We start from the raw sequence: 23,205 nt of genomic DNA on the forward strand, positions 1-23,205 counted from the left end.
AGACTCTAGCATGGAGGGAGGCGAAGACCCCAATGGCTCCGAGGGAGAGAGGAGGGGTCCGATGCTTCAGGGGGAGGAGCAGGGGGCTCTGACAGCTAGGAGGGAGGCAGGAGAGGGCTCCTGAAGGCTTAGTAGACAAGAGGCCTCCCAATGACTCAGAGGGAGGTAGGAGGGAGACCCCATCAGCTCAAAAGGAGGGAGGAGGGCCCCTCCAAATGCATAAAGGTAGAGAGAAGGGACCTCCCAACAGCTCAGAGGGAGGTAGGAGGGTCCCCAATATCTTACAAGAAGTTAGGAAGGGGATCCCAATTGCTCAGAGGAGGGTCTCTGACAGCATAGAAGTAAGAGGGGACTTCAATGGCACTATGAGAGGAGAAGGGCCCTTCGACAGCTCAGAGGGGGGAGGAGGGAGGCCCCCCGGACAGCTCAGAGGGTGGCACAGAGAGATGTGGGAGGGGTCCCCATTGACTCAGAAGGAGGGAGGAGGGGGATTCTGACAGCACAGAGAGAAATCTGGCCTCAAAAAAGAGGTGTGTGGGACTCTCCTGGTTATTTTCTAGAATAGAAAGCTCAGGCTCAGCAATGACGTTTACAGAGGTCAGGAGGAGGTGAGGGATGGTGAGGGATGGATGGTGAGGGATGGCTGCAAGGATGGTGAGGGAAGGTGAGAAGTCAGTGGCCTCTGCAGGCAGAGGAAAGTGTCTGTGGCAGACGGGAAATCCCCAGCAGGGAGAAGGGGAGGGAGGAAAGCAGAGAGGAAGCAAAGGGAGAAGCAATAATCAATGGCTGAATATATAGCAGTACTCCTACATTACAAATAACACTATCACTGTAATCCCGTTGCTCATCGATTTGCTCGAACGGGCACCAGTAACATCTCCATTGTAAGACTTGTTACTGTTTTTGGCATATCGAATATGCCACTGGGTAGCTTGCCAGGCTCTGCCATGCAGGCAGGATACTCTCTTGGTAGCTTGCCAGGCTCTCGGAGAAGGGCAAAGAATCAAGCCCAGGTAAGGGTTCTTCCACATTACAAATAAATAAAACAAAGGAAGAAGCAAGACCAAATGAGCAGAAAGGAAGAGGTACAGTCTACTAAGGGAGAACACAAGTTTTCACCCACCACATTCAGGAAAGCTTCTTTATGAGATAAAGGTATAAAGTGGCAAAAGTCACTTGTGGCTTTTCCACCTTCACTGAGGGCTAGCTTCTGATTGGTCCAGGCTATCATGTGACCTTCAAGCTCCAGGTCAGTGATTGGCTTAAAACCTCATACTTCATACAGATGGGTTACTTGGGGTGGGCGTTTTGGAAGTGCTGAAGAGTGGTAGACAGAGAAGTGAGTTTTAAAAAAAACAAGAGTTAAGTATGGTGATACCCAGTGTAACACCTAGTACTGTGGTCTGGGGTATAGTCAGACTGTGACTTCCTGGAAGGCCATAAACTTAGAAGAGAACATCCCAGGAAACTGTCTCAGGAGGAAGCATCCTAGGAGTGGCCAAGTCTGCTGGCTTGAGGGGCTGATCCATTCAACAGTGACGCACAAAATATCCTCAGTGGATCATACAACATACAAAGGCTCTAGGTCCTAGGCTGGACCCAGGGAGGCCTCTGGACCTCTCTGTCATTTTATAGGTGAATAAAACTGGCGAGATGAAGCTGAAAAGTTCCTCCAGGGCCGACTACAACCTGGACTTCAAGGCTTAAGATCTCTGAAGAGTCAAAGGAGATCGAGTGAAGGTTCCCTCTGATCTCCTGGAGGGATGGAGAGCACCTGGCAGGCCCCAGTGTCTCCGGTGATGTCTAGAGCACCCGGGTAAGTCCACACGGAGTGTGAGAAGAACCATGTGTGCACAGGATCCAGAACCCATGCTTGGGATGAGAAGGACAGGTGACCAGACTCACGGCAGTCACCGCTGGCTACAACAACAAATAAAAGCATTCTCAGCTGCTACAGGACCCAACCACTGTCAAAGTTTTATTTAAGGGAGAAAGAGAGTAAGTGCTGTTAGCTTTGACCTGGGAAAAGAGTGGATGGAGAGATGTGAATCAAAAAGTCAACTCCAGGGCGATGTCGAGAGCCTGACAGCCACTCCCGCAACCCCAAAGCCACTGCCATGCCACTTAACTGGGCCAGACTACCTGGTTAAATATTCTGGATTTTCTGTAGTGTGGCCCCATTTCCAAAATCTCTAACACTTATATCCCAGTAGTAGCATACCAGATTGGACGGGAATGTAATGCAGAAGTCAACCAATCTAAACTAACAAAAACACTAACATAGAAGGCTTAACTGAACAGCTTAGTAAATCCTCAGACAGAGCTTAATGTCCCTTGGTAGGTTAGAAACATTTTAATTCCGGAATCGAATGCAAAATTCTATGGTCAGTCCATTTACAACAATAGTAATAAGGATTTTCACAAATCCTCTTCTATGGAAATATTTTTTTGATCATTCTGCTAGCCATTTATTGGTAATAAGCAATATAAAGTAAATTACTTTGGGCCTGCTCTAGGGGATTTAGGGGTGGCTGGGAAAATGGAGACAGTGGTGGAGGGAAGATGACAGTAGTCGTGGTATTGGTATTGTCTTCCTGGTCTCTGCCCCTTCTCTCTGCAAGGGAGATTCTCCTTCGATGTCCTACAATAATATTGAGTGCCTATAATAAATCATTTGTAAACCATGGCATTTAAAGTGAGGGGGAATAAATAAAATGGGGAAAAAAACAAGTTAAGCAGTTACTAGTGAGATTCAACATGTTGGATCACTGTCATCCCGTTGCTCATCGATTTGCTTGAGCGGACACCAGTAACATCTCCATTGTGAGACTTGTTGTCACTGTTTTTGGCATATTGAATGTGCCACAGGTAGCTTGCCAGGCTCTGCCATGCAGGCAAGATACTCTCGGTAGCTTGCTGGGCTCTCCGAGAAGGGCAGGGGAATCGAACCTGGGTCAGCCTGGTGCAAGGCAATTAAAAGTATACACACAATTAGGACATCGAAGGAGAATCTCCCTTGCAGAGAGAAGGGGCAGACAAAAGCTATAGGGACCCCTATAGCTGACTTCATTCCCTCAGGCTCTAGGGAGTCTGCTAACTGAATCACTCCCCTGACTGGCGGACAGCCACCCTGTTCCAAAAGCTCATGCCCCAGGAAGGATGTTCTCATCTCAGTTGAAAGTGAAGCCATGCTTCCTCCTGAGGCTCTGAGGGACCCCTCTCTTTAGGTGCATACAGGTCTCTTGCATGAAGAACATTGCCTTCTAGAATCAGTCAGAAGTTCTACCTGGAAATGCCGCAGCGCTGACGATCTTCAAACCCACATTATGGCAAAAAGAAGGTGAAGGATACTTATTAGGCTGCAGTCACCTGCCCATTAAAGGCAGAAACGCCAGGCCTGGCATTTCTCCAGTGCTCTGCTATGAACTACTTCAATCCCTGCAACCACCCAAAAAAAACCCCAGAGACTCAGCAAAGGCCAACAGTGGGTACCTGTGGCCTTTGCCCCTCTGGCCTCCATGTCCCATTTCTGAGCCACATCATTCCAGGGTCTCCTCAGCAATCACCCACTTCCTCCTCCAACCACACGGTTCTGGCCCACCATGTGGCCATTTTGTCTAGGAAAGGGCAAGAGCAAATGCCAGCTGGAAGCCCTGAAGTCCCCTATCCTGCCTGGAAGGACCGCTGAGCTGTCCCACAGACACCCAAAGCACCAAACGTCATAAGGTGGGCAGGGCTCATCCAGACAGGATGAAATCAGCACTGCCTGGACACAGAGAGGGGATCCTGACAGGTCAGCCTCCACGCCTCACTCCAAGGAGAGCTGCATTTCAGTCTCTCCATCTGAAGCAAGAGCTGTTACATGTTTGCATGGGTCATTCTTGGTGCCCAGCAGCAAGGACCTAACTCGCCACAGAAGAAACACAGTCCTTCCTTATGGCACAGAGGCAGGACACAGCACCGGGTTCAGAGCAGCTCTGACTCCGTGGTTCAATGGGGTCTTCAGAACTTGGTGTCTCTTTGCTCTGCCTCTGTAGGGTGCGCCACCCTAGGGCTGGCTCCCTTCATGGTGACAAAATAGCTGCATCACCTGCTTCACATACAAACCCTACCTGAACCAATAAAAGGGCCTGCTCCTTGGGGAAAGCTTTCAGATCAGCAAGGAAGCATCTTTCTAGGAGCATCTGAAAACTTCCCTTCATATGCACTTGGTCAAATTAGGTCAAGTGACTGTTCCTGAACTGTGGCCAGAAAGCTGTCACACATGGTGGAGCACTCTAGAGGCACGATCCCTGACACCCCATAGGGTTCCCCGAGGCCACCAGGAGTGGTCCCTGAGCACACAGCCAGGAGTAAGCCCTGACCACAGGCTTAAACACAATGCTGGGAAGGTGAGCTGTGAGGGCAAATGCTTGGTTCACTCAAACTGCAACTATAAAGCAGCAGCAGAAGCTATCATTGCTTTTTGACTAATCTACAGGAATTTTTCAGATGACATTAGTAAATCAGATCCTAGAAATCCTATTTCTGACTTCAGGTCCCCTTCTTTTACATTTCATCAGAACTCTTCCCTATTTGAAGTTCCCTGTCCTCAACTTTTCTCTTAGCAAATTATGGATAACCAGCAATATTAAATATATTATTGAGGGCCTACTATGGGGGCAGGCTTTAGGGATGGCTGGGAAAACTGAAGACATTGGTGGAGGGAAGGTGTAATAGTGGTGGACTTGGTGTTGAAATATCAAATGCCTGTAACAAACCAAGGGTTGGAGCAATAGCACAGCGGTAGGGCATTTGCCTTGCACGCAGCAGACCCGGGTTCGATTCCTCCACCCTTCTTGGAGAGCCTGGCAAACTACCGAGAGTATCTCGCCCACACAGCAGAGCATGGCAAGCTACCTGTGGCATATTCAATATGCCAAAAACAGTAACAAAAAGTCTCAAGATGGAGACGTTACTGGTACCCACTCGAGCAAATCAATGAGCAACGGGATGACAGTGACAGTAGCAAACCATCATGAACAACTTTGTAAACCACAATGGTTATATAAAGTAGCACTGTAGCACTGTCACTGTCATCCCATTGTTCATCGATTTGCTCGAGTGGGCACCAGTAACGTCTCCATTGTGAGACTTGTTGTTACTATTTTTGGCATATTGAATATGCCATAGGTAGCTTGCCAGGCTCTGACGTGTGGGCGGGATACTCTCAGTAGCTTGCTGGGCTCTCCAAGAGGGATGGAGGAATCGAACCCGGGTCGGCCAATAAGTATAGGGGGAAGTTGGAATATATAAATTAATTAAACAGCAAACGAAAGAGAGGACTTTTTAATTTTTAAAAATTAACATAATAAATGCCCACATTCACAGAGCCATTGAGAATCCCCTGAACCAAGACCCTGCTTCCCAGCACACAGAGCATAAAGACCCCCAAATCTCCAGATCAGCTCACACAGGCCAGCCCAGCACTGGGAGCTTTCAAGCATTTTCAGCAAAAGGAAGTGAAACGTCTTGAGAAAAGAGCAGTTTTCCATACTTTAACTGAAATGTATTTGATATGTAGCATCCTGTAAGTTTACTCTGCAGAAACACTGATTTGCCCTCTTACACATTGCAATATGATTGCTGTGTAACTTAAGCCAATGCATCTGTCGCTTCACATGATTTGTGGTGGGAATAATTAAGTTCTAGTCTCTGAGGTATACTTGTAATATAACGTTTTTTTCTACAATTGCTGACTAGTGTGTTCCATCTCAAGGACATATTTATCTGCCAGTTGCAAGTTTGAACCTCAGATAACATCGGTTATTCCTCATCTCCCAGCACTTCATACTCAGTATCCACTATTCTCTGTTTTTATGTACTTGACTTTGTTAGATTCCACATTACTAGTCATCCCGTTGCTCATCGATTTGTTCGAGCAGGCATCAGTAACGTCTCTCATTGAGAGACTTATTGTTACTGTTTTTTGGCATATCCAATATACACGGGTAGCTTGCCAGGCTCTGCCGTGTGGGCAAGATACTCTCGGTAGCTTGCCGGGCTCTCCAAGAGGGGCGGAGGAATCAAACACGCATTGGCCTCGTGAAAGGCGAACGCCCAACCGCTGTGCTATCGCTCCAGCCCAAGATTCCACATTGAAGGGAAAATTTATTTTCTAACCAGCCCCTGAAATCCTGTTCGGAGGTCCCAACCCACAGGCACAAAGAACTAGGAGCTGCCCCTTATTTTCCAACAAGAGACTCATCACTGGGGAAATTAATCCTGTCCCCCAAATACTGATATGGCCACTAAAAAGATTACTCTCTGATCAGAGAACCCTGTGGCCAACCAGCCCCTTGTGATCTGGATCTGGGGTTACTAAAGTGTTTGGTAGACAGTGCAGTGATAGGATCAAAGCTGGGTTTCCTGCATACAATCCATGGGCTCAGTCCTTCAGGCCCTCATTTTATAGAAAAAAAAACACACAACATTCTTCCTAGTGGGCCACTTGCCTTATTCTTCCCAATCCAAGGAACCAGCATGGATCTTGAAATCAGATCCAATATTCACTTTCCCCCAAATACAGAAACATTTTTTGTTAGTCCTAGCCATCCCTAATTTCATTTTAGTTTTTCTCATAGTACTGCTTATTTAGGACACTTTCATATGCTATATCAGTGAAAATAAAAATTAGATTGTAGAGCTGGAGAGATAGTATAGCAAGGAAGGTGTTTTCCTGGCATGCTGACCCAGGCTCAACCCCTGGCACCCCACGTGGTCTCTGAGCAGTGCTGGGTGTGATTTTTTTAAAAATGGTTTAAGTGGTAAAACATTTTATGTAAAATTATCACAACAACTTGGGGGGGGAGCAGAACAGTTGAGGAAACTTTTGAGAGTTTCTTCTTATTTGACTTTCTACAATGAGAATGGGCTGGAGCAACAGCACAGCAGGCAGGGCAGTTTGCCTTGTACCCGGCAGACCTGGGTTCGATTCCTCCATCCCTCTCGGAAAGGCCGACAAGCTACCGAGAGTATCCTGCCCGAATGGCAGAGCCTGGCAAGCTACCTGTGGCGTATTTGATATGCCAAAAACAGTAACAACAAGTCTCACAATGGAGACCTTACTGGTGCCCACTTGAGCAAATCCATGAGCAATGGGACGACAGTGCTACAGTGCTACAATGAGAATGTCTTCATGAAACACTTGCACATATAAACAAGACAGTTTTGCGGGGGGATCATAGCTGTGAAAAAGCTAGGGAGAGAAATTTGCATTGCTCCAAGGAAGGAAAAAGAAAGAGAGTGAAGGGACCCAAATGATAGTATGGCCCATAAAGTGCATGAGGCTTTGCATGTGGCCCACCCCAGTTTTATCCCCAGCATCCCCCCTTTATCAGGAGCAATCCCTGAGCAAAGCCAGGAGTAAGCCCTTATGCACCTCTGGATGTGGCCCCCAAATCCAAAAATGAACAAAAAGTAGTGAGGAGAGAAAAGAGGGTTCCCTGAGCCAGCTCAGAGCAGGTCAGGAAGGAAGTCTGGTGGAAGCGGGTAGAAGAGGGTTAGGTGACAGGAAATGTCTAGTGAGGCTTGATGTTGTTTCTTGGGGGATGTGGCCATACTTGCACATGTACACAGCCACTCTCGGGTCAGACCCTTCCTGAGAGAGCTTCCGTTTGCCAAAGCAAAAACTCACACACATTTCAAAAGCTCGTCTCTTCCCTGAGAGCCAAGGAGCCACCACAAGCCTCCCCAAGCCCTCCAGCTGCAGAGTCAACAGCACGCTGACCCGCTGCTGGGGGCAGCGAAGACCCTCCACGAGCCAGGGGGTTCTCTGGACAGGGCAGTGAGGACGCAGTCGGTCATACTAGTCTCTGAGAGAAAGGTGAGCCAGCAGAGGAGAAGCTGGGCTGTGTCCACTCCACAATGGGGCTGGCCTAGGGCAGCTTGGAGGATGAGTCCCAACGAAGGAGAAAGATCCTAGATGTCTGCTGGATGCCGGGAAACAAAAAAACTGTTTGCTGGGCTCTTGTGTGGGCTGTTAATGTCCTGAGAGTGCCTAGCTGACCCTGTACAAACTTCCCACTTCTCTGCACACAGCACCCTCAGAACTGCCACATACACACACATACACATACACACTTGAACTTCAAAGGCCTGGGGAGGGGTAAAATGGAAATTTGTTCCTGATCTGCTATGGAGGTGCAGTATCCCTGCCTTCCCATGGAGGCGAAGATCAAACCCAATAGTACAATGAATATGAACTCTCAAATCAAGATCAAAAAAAATTTTTTATGATTGAAGGAGACATGGTAATGAAATTCTGTCCATACTATGAGTACAGTTTTGAAATTATGAAATTAATAAACATTAGCTACAAAATGGGGAAAGTGTTTATTAGGTCATAAAACTTTTCATTTGTTGGGGGGTGTCATAGCCAGCCAGCACACCAAATAGAGAATACTTTCTTTATTTAGCTTCCCAACAGCACAGTAGCAAACTGGCCCCCATTCCTGGGCTGAGCAAGTGTGTGCACAGTAAGAAAAGTCACACTGAATTTTTTTTTTAAGTGGTCTGCTGCCTTTTCCCATTCCTAAAGCAAGATGTACAATTCTTCCCCAAAATGGCTGCTTCTGGTGCAATCAGTTACTTGTTAGAAAGTTACAATTCTGTTCCATGTTTGAAACTGCTTTTTCCCAGCTGAAAAAAAGGCTTAGGGAAGGACTAGAGGGAAAATACAGGGAAGTTTAGGCACTTGCTTAGAACACAGGGTTCAATCCCCAGTACTTCATATGGTACCCTGAGCCATACCAGGAGTGATTCTGAGCACAAAATCAGGAGTAATCCCTGAGCACTGCCAGATCAAAAAATAAAAATAAATAAATAAAGGACAAAAGCCCTGGAAAAGTCCGGCAATAGCTGCCTAGAAACAAAACTGAAGATGAGCTGAAGACTTTATTTATTTATTTATTTATTTTGCTTTTTAGGCCACACCCGGCAATGCTCAGGGGTTGCTCCTGGCTCTAAACTCAGGAATTACTCCTGGCGGTGCTCAGGGGACCCTATGGGATGCTGGGAATCGAACCCGGGTCAGCTGAGTGCAAGGAAATGCCCTACCCACTGTGCTATCATTCCAGCCCCAAGATGAGCTGAAGACTGAAGGTAACAGTAATGGAGATGCATCCGAGGACTGTGGCAGTAAGTCCCCACCTTAAGTAACGGGGCTTCTCTATACTCTGAGCAACTCTTGTGCTGGAAGCCACACATAGATGCTTATCACTGTCACTGTCACTGTCATCCCATTGTTCATCGATTTACTCGAGCGGGCACCAGTAACATCTCCATTCATCTCAGCCCTGAGATTTTAGCAGCCTCTCTTTACTTGTCTTTCCCAACGATTGGAAGTTATTTTCAGGGGCAGGGGAATGAGACCTGTTATTGTTACTGTATTTAGTATACCGAATACACCACGGGGAGCTTGCCAGGCTCTTCCTTACGGGTGGGATACTCTCGGTAGCTTGCCGGGCTCTCCAAGAGGCATATATATTTTCAAAGTAAATGCTTCAGGCCCAGCGGGACATTCTGCTAAGAGCATTGCTAAGAGGCAAAGGGTGGGATTTTGGTCCATTCCGAATTTTGGCAAATCTGACTATAGCTGCTGTATGAATCTATGTTAAAAACATAGATGCTTGTAGCAGCTATAGTCAGGTTTGCCAAAACTCGGAATGGACCAAAATGCCAGTCAGTGGGTGAACAGAGAAACTGTGGCTCATCTAGATAAGAGAATATTAGTCAGCACCGAAAAGCAGTGCTTGAGCTCTCAAGGCTAGCAAGGCAGGAAGGAGTCCAATACATGCTTATTCTTTGCATGCACCTTCATAGCAACTTTTTTTACTTGGTAAAAGAAGTTGATATGAAAGACAAAATCTGATTCCAATTTTGTATGAGTCTAGAAATGCCAAAGGAAGGAGAAAATAAAAAATCTCAATGATTACCAGAGAAGGAGACGAATGAGCAGAAACAGGATTATCTAGGCAGTGACTATACTCTCTGCATGCCCTAATTATGAGTCCACGCCACTACACATCTGCTCAAACCCACAGCGTGCACAATCTAGGTGAGAGCATTCATGGAAACCATGAACTCTGTGTGATGCTATGTCAATATCATTTCGTTCCTGGGTGAAAAAAAAAATTTCTGGTCAGTAACATCAATAAAGGGGGAATTTGAGTGTATGGGTCAGGAAGCAGATGGGAAATGGAAAATCCCTGTAACTCCCTTTCAATTTTGTTGTCAACCTGAAACTGTTCTTTTTATTTTAAAAAAAAGTGAACTAAAATTGTTTTTATTTTTTCAAAGTTTCTTTCAAACTTAGATAGATGTGAGGAGGAGAATGAGAGAAATATGTGTTCAAGAGAGAACACAGGCTTGTCCAGAGGTGAAAAAGCCTGAAACTGTTCTTAAAAAAGGCAAAAGAACTCACAAAATTATTGAGGGCCAGTTCAAATATCTAGCAGTATTTACCATGTTAGTAAATATATTAGACAATTTGAAAATAACCAAAATAAACTCATTAAATTCTTTTCTAAAAATCTATTTTTTCAAAAGAAATAAGTTAGAGTATTATTTTGATTTTTTTTACAAACGCTTTTAACGTCTGTCTTAATAGATGACAGCCTGGTCCTCCTATCTGCTCTGCATTCAATCTGCTGAAATATCACATGAAATATCCATGTCGTTTCTGGAAACTACAACAATCAAGAGGAAGCAAGAATGGAAAGGCCAATATCCTCTTGGTTTCATTGTTGAAAAAAAAATTTTTTTTTTGACTTGTGAGTCACCTGAACCCCCACCCCGTTGCAGAGTGGGTGCCTCCATTGGGAGGACCCCACGTCTGTTCCAAGCAATAAAACTCACTTTTATTCATGGCACCTCCTCCCTCTCCACCCAGCTCATTCCTGAGACAAAGACTAAAAGCGGGCGTGAGGCAAGGATCCACCTGTGTCTGGAACAGATCCGCTCTTATTTATTTATTTATTTTTTCTTGTTTTGTTTTTGCCTCAAACGTGGCTGGGCTCAAGGTTTGTTCGTCAGGGGTGACTCCTGGCACTGTTCGGGGGCTCGAACCCTTGCTGGCTGAGTGCACGGCCTTCGCCCAGTACTCCACACTTCGGCTTGTATTTCTCCGCCCCGCAGACCCGCGTTTTAAAGACAGACTCTTACTGCTAACCCAGCCCAAGCACGATTCCAAGCATGGGTCTGGGATGGGGTCGGCTGGCAGAAGACACTGGAGAAGGACCCCCAGGAGTCTTCGCGCTCCGGTCCTGGCTTGAATCACTGGGTGCCCAGCCTTCCTCTCCTGCAAACTTGAGCGGTCCCAACCCCGCTGCTCACTCTTCAGGCTGTCGTGCAATCAACCGACAACGCTGGTCTCGCCCACCTGAGTCCCGACCCTCCCAGTCCCCCGCCCCGCGCCAACGCTGCTCGGCAACCGGCTCGGCTCACCTGGGCTCCGGGAGGACCTCGGGGAGCCGGGACGCACAGACGCGCTCGCCCCGCGCCCGCGCCGGCCCTGCCCCGGCGCTCCTGCCGCAGCCTTCCCCCACCGGCCGGGACCGGGTGGGGCGGGGACTCCGGACCCTGCGGCTCCGCCGCCCGAGCACCGCCCGGCCGGCCCAACCTGGGGTACCGGGAGGTCGGCAGGAGGCGGCCCCTGCCCACGCGCGCTCGGGGCGCAGCAGCAGCCTCGGGGGAGGCAAGGAGAGACCCAGCCCAGGCCCGGTGGGAGCGCACTGGGCGGAGCCGCCAGGACACACCGAGGATGAGGCGCGGGGGACAGGGCGTGGTTGGGGTCCGTGGCTGCGGCGGGGTACCTGTGCCGGAAGAGCGGGCAGCCGCCCAGGAGCCTGCGCAGCTCGTTCTTGAGGGTCCAGTATTCGCCGTCCAGGTAGCGGTGCAGGGACGAGTCCCCGAGCCCCAGCTCGAGCGCCGGCTCCATCGTGCGCGCGGGGCGCTGGTTTTCCGTGCGCGCCGCTGTCCTGCCGGGCCGGGGCGCGCGCGCCCTTTATACCCTCACCCCGCCCGGCTGGCCTCCTACCTCTTCACCTGCCCGTCCCCTCCGTGCCTCTCCTCCTCCTCTCGGTCCTCCCGCTCCCCACGCTCCCCACTCCCCGGAAGCCCGGTGAAGAGGGGGCCGTGCCCTTAGTCTCCTTCCAGCCCTGGTGCGTTACCCAGACTCCGGTGCTTGCCCTGGAGTTTTGAAATTCTGCTTCCCTTGTCTGTTAGCTAACGTGTCCATCCAGTCTGGGGGCTCCCAAGAAGCAAGTAGTAGAGTCCCAGATTGTAGGTTAAGCAGGTCTCGGAGTCCTGTCTGCAGGGAGCAGAGACATTCTGAACGGTATATCTCAGACCATGACAACTTTTTTGCTGTCTTCCCAAGACCCAAGGCAGTCTGGGCCATGTTCGTGCTCCAACTTATTTGCAGCTCAGCCCAAATCCCTGGGGTGGGCTCCAGGCATTACTTCCAGGGACTTTCATATTACTCTAATTTGGAGGGCGGTCTGGGTCTGTAGCCATCAAAATCCAGGGTAGTGGGGGATTCAGCTCCTGGATCTTTCTTTCCTTGTGTCAAGGAGAGAATGAGTTAGAAACTAAGTGACAGAGTGTCGCTCCCTTTCCTCCTGGTAACTCTCCTGCACTTTATCCATTCTCCTTTTCAAAGGGTGGGAAAGGTGAGCCTTTTCTATCCAAGGATCCGGCTGCTGGAGAAGGAAAATCTCGGGAATGTGGAGCAGTTGGGAGGAGGGGGCAGAGGATGTGCTGGTGGGGATGGGGGGGTGTCAGTAGGCACTATCTCTATCCGTGGTTCCTGTGGTTTGTGAAACAACACACATGGAGTGGCTGAAGAGAACACATATTTATTCTATACTTCTGGAGGCCTGAAGGCCAAGACGGATCTTGCAGGGCTGAAATTGGAGCTGGATTCCTGCTAGAGGTTCTGAAGGGAAAAAAAACCTTTATCCTCCCTGATTTAAGAAGCCATCTGCAAGGCTGGGTCCTGACCACCACATCCTGCACATTCAGACTGCATCGAAGGCCAACCATCGGGTTCCCTGGGCTTGTTCCACCACTCTGCAGGTCCACCATGTCAGGGCTGCTAAGTGTAGTTCTGGTGGCCCCCAATACTGCCTGGGATAGCCCCACAGTAATTTTTTATTTTTAATGTGGGAGTACTGCTGGGCTGGAGCGATAGCACAGCGTGTAAGGCGTTTGTCTTGCACACAGCCAACCCAGGTTTGATTCCCTTTGTCCCTCTCAGAGAGCCCAGCAAGCTACCGAGAGTATTCCACCCACATGGCAGAGCCTGGCAAGCTACCTGTGGCGTATTCAATATGCCAAAAACACTATCAACAAGTCTCACAATGGAGACATTACTGGTGCCCGCTCAAGCAAATCGATGAACAACGGGACGACAGTGCGACAGTGCTACAGTGCTGAAGGAGTACTGCTATTTATTTAGCCATTGATTAAGCTGATCGAATTGAGCATGAACTCCATACTACTGTTTTTTTTTAATCACTGTGAGATGCAGTTACAAAGCTTTCATGTTCGAGATTCAGCCATACAATGATCGAACACCCATCCCTCCACTAGTGCACACTCTCCACCACCAATGTCCCCAGTATATCGTCCCCCCATCCCAGTCCTCACCCTGCCTCCATGGTGGGCAATTGCCCCAATACTCTCTCTCTACTTTGGGGCATTATATTTTGCTCAAATTTTTCCCACCACCATTCAAGCCTGACTGCAAGGGACAGATACTAGATCATTAATTGTCCATTGCTCATTTGAATATCATGGGTGCCACAACCACATGCTTCTGGAATCCTGGATTGTAAATGGTTGGGTTCCAGAGACATTTCTGTAGGGCACTAATCCATTTTGGGATTCAATTGGGCGTCTCTGGACCAAGGCTGTTGGTGCACTAAGATGGCACCCAGAGGCACATTGTGGGGGTGACAGCCAGGCTGATGAGCGGGTGGGGAGCCAGAAGGGACAGCCCAGCGCCTCTGCTACCATGCAGCATGGAGATTTAATCCTTGAACCCGCATAGCTGGGCCTTGCTTGTGGAAACTCTTGGTCGCTGGGATTCCATCTGGAATAGGCAGGGAGAGTGCACCTGCTCCATCCAGGTGAAATTGGCTCGGTCTGGAGCCCGGAGAGATTTCTGGTTCTGTGGTGTCTTCCAGGACTCGCTGCTGTGTCTCTGGCTTTTGATCTCTTTCAAGATTTATTTATGGGTCTCTGAAGCAAGGCCAGTAATAGTTTACAGGGTGGAGCTGGAGTTGATTCGTGTGGGTGGTTGCCAGTGCTTCCATGTGTATTGGGAAGGGGAGGGAGGTGGCCTCCCCTCCAACTCCATGAAAGCCTGGAGATTACAGACACAAACTTGCATACATGGGTTTTCAGCAGATTATGTGTTGGTGAGGTCCATCCTGAAACGGTGGAGTGAGGCCGGAGGTATATGGCAGCGATTTTGGATTGTGGAAGCAAGTGGTTGCTGGGAGCTCTGCTTGGGCAGGCACAGGCCAACCCGCCCCTCCTCCGATTTATCCCAGTCTGTTCAGCCATGCGTGGGTCCGAGATTAACTGTGGCTTTTGGTTTCTTTTGAGATTTATCTATGGGTCTCTGAGATAAAGGAGTTTGTATAGTTGAGCCAAGGTTTGAGAACATGGCTCCCACATACCTAACTTTTGGCCATTTAATTTCTTGGTAAACTTGGTCCCAAGTTGTTGGGGTCCAGCCAAAGGCACAGTGAAAATTTGGGGGTGCCAGGAAGCCTGAAGGCATCATCAGGCTGCTGATGCCCTCGCCCGGCAGGTACAGGTTGACCTGTTGGCGGCATCATACCTCCACACATACCCCCACAGTAATTATTTTTTAAAATATTGGAAGCCAGACAGAGGGGGTGGGGAGAGAGAGAGAGATAAAGAGAGAGAGCACAGGCCCTAAGAATATGCCTTGTATGTGGCAGACAACAGTTCAATCCCTGGCACCACAAGGCTCTTATATCTGACCATCAGGTACAGTTCCAGAGCCTCACACAAGCACCGTGGTATGTGGCTCTGGAGGCCCCGGTGCACCTGGGTAATCCCTGTACCACAGTCAGAGAAGTACCACATCCTCAGGCCTTGACTTTGAACTGCCACCAGCTTGGCTGGGAACCACCGAGAAAGTTCAGGGCCTCTTGAGTATCGCTTGAGAGGCCATAAATAACTATGTAAATAAATAATAAGATCAAAACCAAGTGCATCACAGTGTTCCCACTATTTGTGTTCCACTCTTCTGTCTCTTGCTCTGACTTTGACCTTCGTGCCTCTTTATACCACTTCAGGGGATTACCCTGGAGCCACCCAGATGAATCCTTTCCACTTCAGATCCTAAACTTGTGACATCAGTAATCCATTAGCCGTGCAAGACCAATAGAGATTTGGGGGTCAGATGGTCAACACGTCTGCAGAGCCCCTTCTCATGGCACCATCATACAGCTGCAATAGCAATCAATGTCCACCACAGGTGATGAACAGGGTTGCATTTTCTCACATAATTGAAGTCTGGAGACAGGTGAACCCCAAAGGTTAAATCACTGGTTGTGCCCCCAGGACCCATGTTTCATTCTTTCTCTCTATTGACTTTACCTGGGGCATCAGCCTCATTTCCTCTCATTCCAGGTCCTGGTTGACAGAGAAACCTGGTGTGGTCACATTAACTTTAACATGCTCCTATCACTAAAAGGAGCACGTAACTTCCATTTGTAGTTCATATGCCAAAGAACTTCCACTGACTCTGTAAGAGAAGGGAAGGGTCATCTGGATGTGCCTGAAGAACAAACATCCCAAATCAGCTCTGAGCGGCACTAAGCCTTACTCTACTGGCCCATGTTTGTCTCAAAGCCCCACACCCACCCAATACCAAGTCCGAGACCCCTGGGCTATGCACAGTGGTTGTTATATCAGGCCAGAATGTAGTTCCTCAGGATTCCGAGACCTCTAAGCTAAAAACATGCCTTTATAACTTATATAACTTAGCATCAATGTACACATAGCTGGAGTGAGAAAAAAATACTTTTTTTATTAGCCAATTAGATTTGGGAAACTATTAGACTTGTCATCCAACCTACCCTATTTTGGAAGGTTCTAGAATAATGTTAAATAAATTAAAATCTGGGGTCAGAATGATAGTACAGCAGGTAGGGCATACCTTGCACATGATAGACCCATATGATCCCCCGAGCGCTGCCAGGAGTAATTCGAGTGCAAAGCCAGAAGTAACCCCTGAGCATCTCCAGGTGTGACCAAAAAAAAAAAAATGAAAATCCAAAGCATGACTTAACACACACTGAAAATATGAGATTCAAAATACAGCCACCAAACTTTAAAATGTTCCTGTCAAGATGGCAGGAGGGAGGTGGAGATGGGGCAGCAGGGAACATGGGAACACTGGTGGAAGGCAGCTGACACAGGTGGTGGGAATGGTGCCAGAACATTATATGCCTAAAGCTCAACTATCAGTAATTTTGTCAATCACAGCTCTTTAATTGAATTTTTAAAACTTTAAGCCAAAATATGTATGCTGGCTTAGAAATTGGGCAGGGCAGTAAGGATGCTGCTATCCATAGCTGGGGGCAGGGATGTGTGTTCTCCAGTAGTAAATATTTGACAAATTTGTCACCAATAGAGGACATACTTGAAAAACTAAGATTAATCTAATTGGTAATTTTAATCTCACCCACTTGGAAAGGCACCTAATAAAGAGTAGATAATGGGATAACTGGGGGTGAGAAATGACTAGCCAGAAGGGGAAAAAGAGAGATAGAAAGGAGGAAACCACTAGGAAACAGCAAAAGGCGGAAAATAGTTTGAAAAAAAATAATAGCAATATGAACTATAGGATGAGTTCAAGAGGAACAATATAAGAATCACTGGAGTCCCTAAAGAACAGGAAAGCAAGAGTGATCAAGAAGCAATAATTAAAGAAATCTGTCACTGTCACTGTCACACTGTCACTGTTGTTCATCGGTTTGCTTGAGCGGGCACCAGTAATGTCTCCATTGTGAGACTTGTTGTTACTGTTTTTGGCATATTGAATATGTCATGGGTATATGCCAGGCTCTGCCATGCGGGCGAGATACTCTCGGTAGCTTGCTGGGCTGTCCAAGAGGGATGGAGGAATCGAACCAGGGTCTGCCTCATGCAAAACAAACGCCCTACCAGTTGTGCTATCACTCCAGCCAATTAAAGAAATAGTTCATCAAAATTTCTCAGAGTTGAGGATTATAGGCACTGAGATCCAGGTCGTCCAAGGGTTCCAGTGAAAACAAAGTTAACCAAAAAAACTCCAAGACACATTGTACTCAAAATGACAAAATTCAAAGATAAAGACAGAATAAAGCAGCGAGACCCAAAAAGGAGCTTAGTTACAAAGGAAATCCAAAACAATGTATGGCAGATCTATCAAGTGAAACTCTGCAAGCCAGAAGCGTATAGAAGGACGTAGTACAAAAACTCCACAAAAAGAACATCTCTCCAAGAACCCGCGATCCAGCTAGATCCTAGCTGTTGGTGCCTATGGCTGCCCTCTGTTAGATTAAGAAAGATATGCCTACTCTTAGCTTGCTAAGGGATTTTATACATTTTCAATAGTGAATTGAAGTCTTATTTATATAAGACACTACACCCCAGACTCAGAGTGCTCATCCTCTCTGCCCACTGTGCTCTACTTCAAGGCAGAGCTAACTCTACCAGGCAGAAATACCACTTTGGTCCCAGCAAGAGCCTCACTCTTTTAGTTCTGTTAGCTGTAGGGAAGTATTTGGGCACAGGGGTGTGAGAGAGGGCGGTGGACTAGGTGCTCATGGGCCAGGTCCCCAGTGGCCAACTAAGTAGGGTGACAGAGAAGACTGCCACAAGAAATGACACAAAGACACCCTGACAGCTGCTCACACCAGTTGTCCTGGGAAGGAGGGGTCACCTACTACACAACCTCATCCAGCTGTGCTTTGTAGTATTTTTATGGAAGTAATGTTTGTGTACTAGGCTCTTCCCCCTACTTCCTTCTGGGCGGGACTTACATTTGATAGACATCTCTACCACTTCCTGAACTCCTTCCTCAGCCTTTTCCCCCTCAGGCACCAGCTCTGCTCCACAGTGAGAGAACCTGACCTGCATTCCACTCTCCAGAACCCTTTAGAGACTTCTGAACCCCATTTACAGTGTTACAGAGATGGGGCCTTTGGCCACATGTATTGGACACTAAACCAGCCCAAAGGCATAAAGACCTTTGAAACACTGGACCCAGCTGAGGAGACCATTGTAAAGTAACACGCAACCCGGAGATTCTTCTTCCAGCTATTTATTAAGAAACCTTCTCATGCAAACAGGAAAAAGGACGAATGAAGCATGGACTAAGGACGAACTAAGGAAAAGGAACCAGGGGGGGCCCTAGCTAGGCAGCTTCCCTCCTTATATACCTCTCGCTGCTTGTTTTCGCCCACGTGTCTGCATCTGATAGGTTAGTTACAGCTTATGGGCGTGGCAAGACATCCTGTTCCTTATTAGGAATGGTTTTCGAAGCACACAGGTGTTGTTTACCAAGAAAGGTGCAATTTACAAGCACAGTGCAACTGTTGTTGCAAAGCACGGTCCCGTGGAGGCTCTCCACAGACCATCTTATAAAATGTAGAGTTCCAGGATCAGAACATAACTGGTGCCATGGGAGGACAGACCCTCCTGCTGGAACAAAGGCCACACTACGAATGTCAAAGAGGACCATCAGCAATTCCACTCTGTTCCCCTTGACAGCATCCTAGCAACTGACTTTGAAGGCGCAGTTTGAGGAAATTGTATGAATGAATTTGGTAGACAAAGAGGCTCTCTTTTCTAGAGGCTCTGGTCAGCCGGGGAAGTGGCTGACATCTCTGTCTTAGATGTGCACTTTCTTACTCTATGGTTCTCATTTTCCTTCTTGGGGATTTGCAGCAGCTTTACTTAGGGTGTGTATTGGACTCCCTCCAATCTGAAGGAGTCTACACTCTCTCTCTCTTAAGCATGAAACCCTCTTTCTCTCCCTCATTTCCCAAATAAATGTATCTTGTCTCACTATTTTATCTCCTTCCTGAAATTCTGTGAGGAAAGGCAATGAACCTGAAAAGCCTATGTAAGCATTTAAGATTAACTTTCCTTTAAAAAAATATTTATTGAATCACCAAAAGATACACAGTTACAAAGTCATTAGTTATTAGGTTTCGGTCATGTAATGTTCAAACACCTGTTCCTTCACCAGTGCACATTTTCTATCACCAATGTCACCAAAAGTTTCCCTCTTGCCTCCCCGCCCTCAGCCTGCCTTTATGGCAGACACTTTTCTTTCTCTCTTCTCTCTCTCTACCTTCTCTCTCTTTCTGTCTTTCCTTTTGGGCATTATGGTTTGGAATACAGATACTGAAAGGTTATAATGTATATCCCCTTACCTACTTTCAACACTCAGTTCTTGTCCAGAGTTATCATTTCCAACTATTATTATCATACTGGTTCCTTCTCCGTCCTTACTGCCCTCTGCCCCCCCCACACACTTGTGGCAAGCTTCCAACCGTTGACCTGTCCTCCTGGCACCTGTTCTTTCCAGCCTTCAATATTAGTCTCATTTTTTTTATATCCCAAAGATGAGTGCAATCATTCTATATTTGTCCCTCTCCTTCTGACTTATTTCACTCAGCCTAATACTCTCCATGTGCATCCATTTGTAGGCGAATTTCATTACTTCATTTTTCTTAACAACTGCATAGTACTCCATTGTGTAAATGTGTCAGTTTCTTTATCCAGTTATTTGTTCTTTGGCACACAGGTTGTTTATAGATTCTGGCTTTTGTGAGTCGTGCTGCAGTGAACATAGAAGTGCAGATAGCATTTCTGCTGTGTGTTTTGGGCCCCCAGGGTATATTCCCAGAAGTAGTATTAGTGGGTCAAATGGGAGCTCAATTTCTAGTTTTTTTGAGGAATGTCCATATTGTTTTCCAAAAATCTGGACCAGCTGGCATTCCCACCAAGAATGAATGAGTGTCCCATTCTCCCCACATCTGCGCAAGCACTGGCTGTTCTTGTTCTTTTGGATGTCTGCCAGTCTCTGTGGTGTGAGATGATATCTTGTTGTTGCTTTGGTTAAAATCTCCCTGATGATAAATGATGAAGAGCATTTTTTCATGTGCCTTTTGACCATTTGAATTTTTTCTTTAAGAAAGTTTCTATTCAAAAAAAAAAGGAAAGTTTCTATTCATTTTTCTTCCCATTTTTTATGGGTTGGATTTTTTTTCTCTTGCACAGAGCAATTTCTCACTTTAACATGACTGTGTGGCTCCCCAAGACATCAGGTGGCTGGGATCATCTTCCATACTGGGCAGAACAAGGGTGAGTTGGGTGCAGTTAGCCAATTCTTGTGTAGAGCCTGTGAGACATCAGGTCTGTGTAGTGCAGGTGCTCAGTTAGATGTTCATTAGTCCTAAACCTCCTTGGACAATCCAGGTGAGCAGACAGGACGCTAAAGACTGCTCCTCAACAGCTGTCTCTCCTCTCCCTACTTCACATCAGTCATCTACAACAAAGGCATTCTGCTGGAATGTTCCACCAACACGTCAAGGAGACATCAACGGCTTAGGGTAGATGAGCTGGCTTCTGGGTCGACTCAGAAAACTCTCCCCACGAAGACGCCAGAAGAAGACCTGGAGAGAAAAGCTGGGGTAAGAGCCAAGGTCCTGATAACTGGGTCTCAAAAAGGAAAGGAAGGTTCCCCCATGATTCTAGGCCTCCGAGAAGCTTGAATTGATCACAGTGGATTGGAGAGGTGTCTGGGTTTGTTCCAGGGGCTACCTGTCACTGTAGACCCTTTCTCTAAGACTAAGACCAGAATATGTTCTGCTGCTTCCCGCTGTGGCCCTTATAAAAGAGGCTATCTTGCAACTATTGAGTCAACCTAGCTATTGAGTATAGATTCAGCTGTTGTAAGTGACTTGGGTGAAATGGGGCGTAAGAGAGGTAATCTTGAGAAAAGAATACTTCTGCCTCTCTGCTTGACCCAGCTCGGTCACCCGAGAAAGTCCCTAAGTTGGGCTAGGACTGGCAAAGTCCTACAAGCATCTCTGGAGCATGGACACTCCCATCCATCAGTCCTGTTAGGCAGCTGGTAGCTGCACCTCAGACTGCTTGGTCTGAATTGGTCCTTGTTACCAGAGTCCCTGGGGAACTGGGGAGCCACAGACTCAGGCTGGAGCCACGAATTGCTCTTTGTGGAAAAGGGAAAGTCAGTTCTGACTTCTACCCAGGTTTTCCAGAATCACCTTCCTTTAAGCAAAGAATTCCAGAGAGGAGATAGTGAGTGAAATGCAATATGTTTACTTGGCAAATGACCTGAAGTGTGGGGAATGGAGTTCTTTACTCAAGAAGTGGTCTTGTGCATGGTAGAGAGAGCTAAATATAAACCCAAGATGAGCTGTAGCAAGCCCTCATGATGGAAACTGTGGGCTCTAATGGGGACATTACATGCCTTCGCCTTTGATGAGTTAGTTTATATCCAGTTTTCCCAAACTGCTTGCCAAAGTCTATTGCCAGGATGTTGTCAAGGGGGACAGTGTGGAACTGTTGACTATCTTAGCATGGCCTTAGGTCCAGCAGTGGAGCCCCTCCTTTCTGAACCAGTAGGCTCTGGGCCTGGGATTCTGCGTCTTACAAGTTTTCTGGTCTCCTCAGATGGTCCCTTTATTTCAAAGGTCTTTATGCCTTTGTGCTGGTTTGGGTTTCAGATAACATTTTTTTCACAATACGCATGGGTGCCAAAGGGGAATACAGCCATTTCCAGGGGATGGGAGGGGAGGAGGGAGAAGGGTGGGGAAGTTTCCTCGAAGCCCTCCTGCAGATGAGTGAGCAGCAATGTTAAGCTCTTGCCAAGGACACGGAGCTCTCAATGGCAGAAGACTCGGGTCCTGTTGTGTCCCTACCTCCCTGCATGGTGCTTTTCAAACAGGGGTAATGTGTGAGAATGGTGGGCGGGTGGGGGGTGGGGATGAGTTGGGTATTGCTTTGCCTACTTTATGGATGCTGCCTTTATTGAAGCCTGTGGCACAGACATCGAAATGCAGAGCTCAGGATTTTTTTATTTGTTTGGTTTTTGGGGTTTTTTTGGGGGGGAGGGCGATGCACAGGGCTTACTCCTGCCACATGCACTCAAGAATCACTCCTGGCCATGCTCAGGGGACCATATGGGTTGCTGGGAATTGAACCCCAGTCGGCTGCATGCAAGGCAAACGCCCTACCTGCTGTACTATTGCCCCAGCCCCAGAGCTCAGGATTTTGTAGTGAGACACAGAACAGGCTGTTCCAGAGCGTTTTGTAGAAACCATAAAGTGATAATATTTTAGCGCTGGGGATACTCTGCAACTCAACCTATTGCTCCTTTCCAGATCCAGACACTGCAAGGACCCCTTCAGCACCTCCTTTATCCAATGGCTCCACCTTTAGGAGCAGGATGCCTGGGTGACAATCTGTGAACTTGACATACCATAGTCTCAAAAGCAAGTGAAGTAAAGTGGGTAAAATTCGCTACCACTTGTTTAGCAGGAGGAATCTGTGCATAGAATCTACTTACACTTTCAAAAACATGCCAAGGATAAATTGAAAAGGACTAAGATATAGAGGAGTGTTGAATGTTAACCCTAAGTATTTTAGGCTTCATCAGTGAATTGACCCTTTTCATTCTCCCTGGGAGTCTTACCATGCTCTTGCTGGCATTCCTAATGTAGTTAAAGTTTATCTTTAACCTTTTCTTTGTATTTTACCTCTCATTGTCACAGTTTCCCAAGTCAGTCTTGATTAATTGTAAACCAAAACTTTCTGGCAATTCTGAACTTTGTATTTGTAATGCTTTGTATTTGAAGTGCTGTGTATTTTTACCTGCTTTTCTATTTCCCTGATAACCTTTTTATATTTTACTATAGAGCAACAGTTTTTGGCTAAACACAGAAAGAACATTAATACTATACTCCTAATATTTGAGAGTTGATTGACTCTGAAATATATATACTCTTGGGCATCCATCATAGTTACTTGACTCAGGCTTCAGTTGTTATAGTTCCCTAACACCCCAAAAGGGAGGTCCCACCATGGGACTGGGATGGACCT

At 47.2% G+C, this 23,205-nt stretch overlaps 1 protein-coding gene across 1 annotated transcript in view; it reads right to left on the reverse strand.

The window, feature by feature from the left end:
• The window catches only part of ACOXL (acyl-CoA oxidase like), a 355,676-nt gene extending 343,643 nt beyond the window's left edge, over nt 1-12,033 (reverse strand). The window contains exon 1 of the mRNA XM_055123333.1: nt 11,853-12,033. Coding sequence (XP_054979308.1) covers nt 11,853-11,977 — 125 coding nt within the window. The 5' untranslated portion in view covers nt 11,978-12,033. The remainder of the gene's footprint in view (nt 1-11,852) is intronic.
• Between the last annotated feature and the right edge of the window lie 11,172 nt (nt 12,034-23,205).

This window comes from Sorex araneus, chromosome X, assembly GCF_027595985.1.
Source record: "Sorex araneus isolate mSorAra2 chromosome X, mSorAra2.pri, whole genome shotgun sequence".
In the NCBI taxonomy this organism is placed as follows: Eukaryota; Metazoa; Chordata; class Mammalia; order Eulipotyphla; family Soricidae; genus Sorex; species Sorex araneus.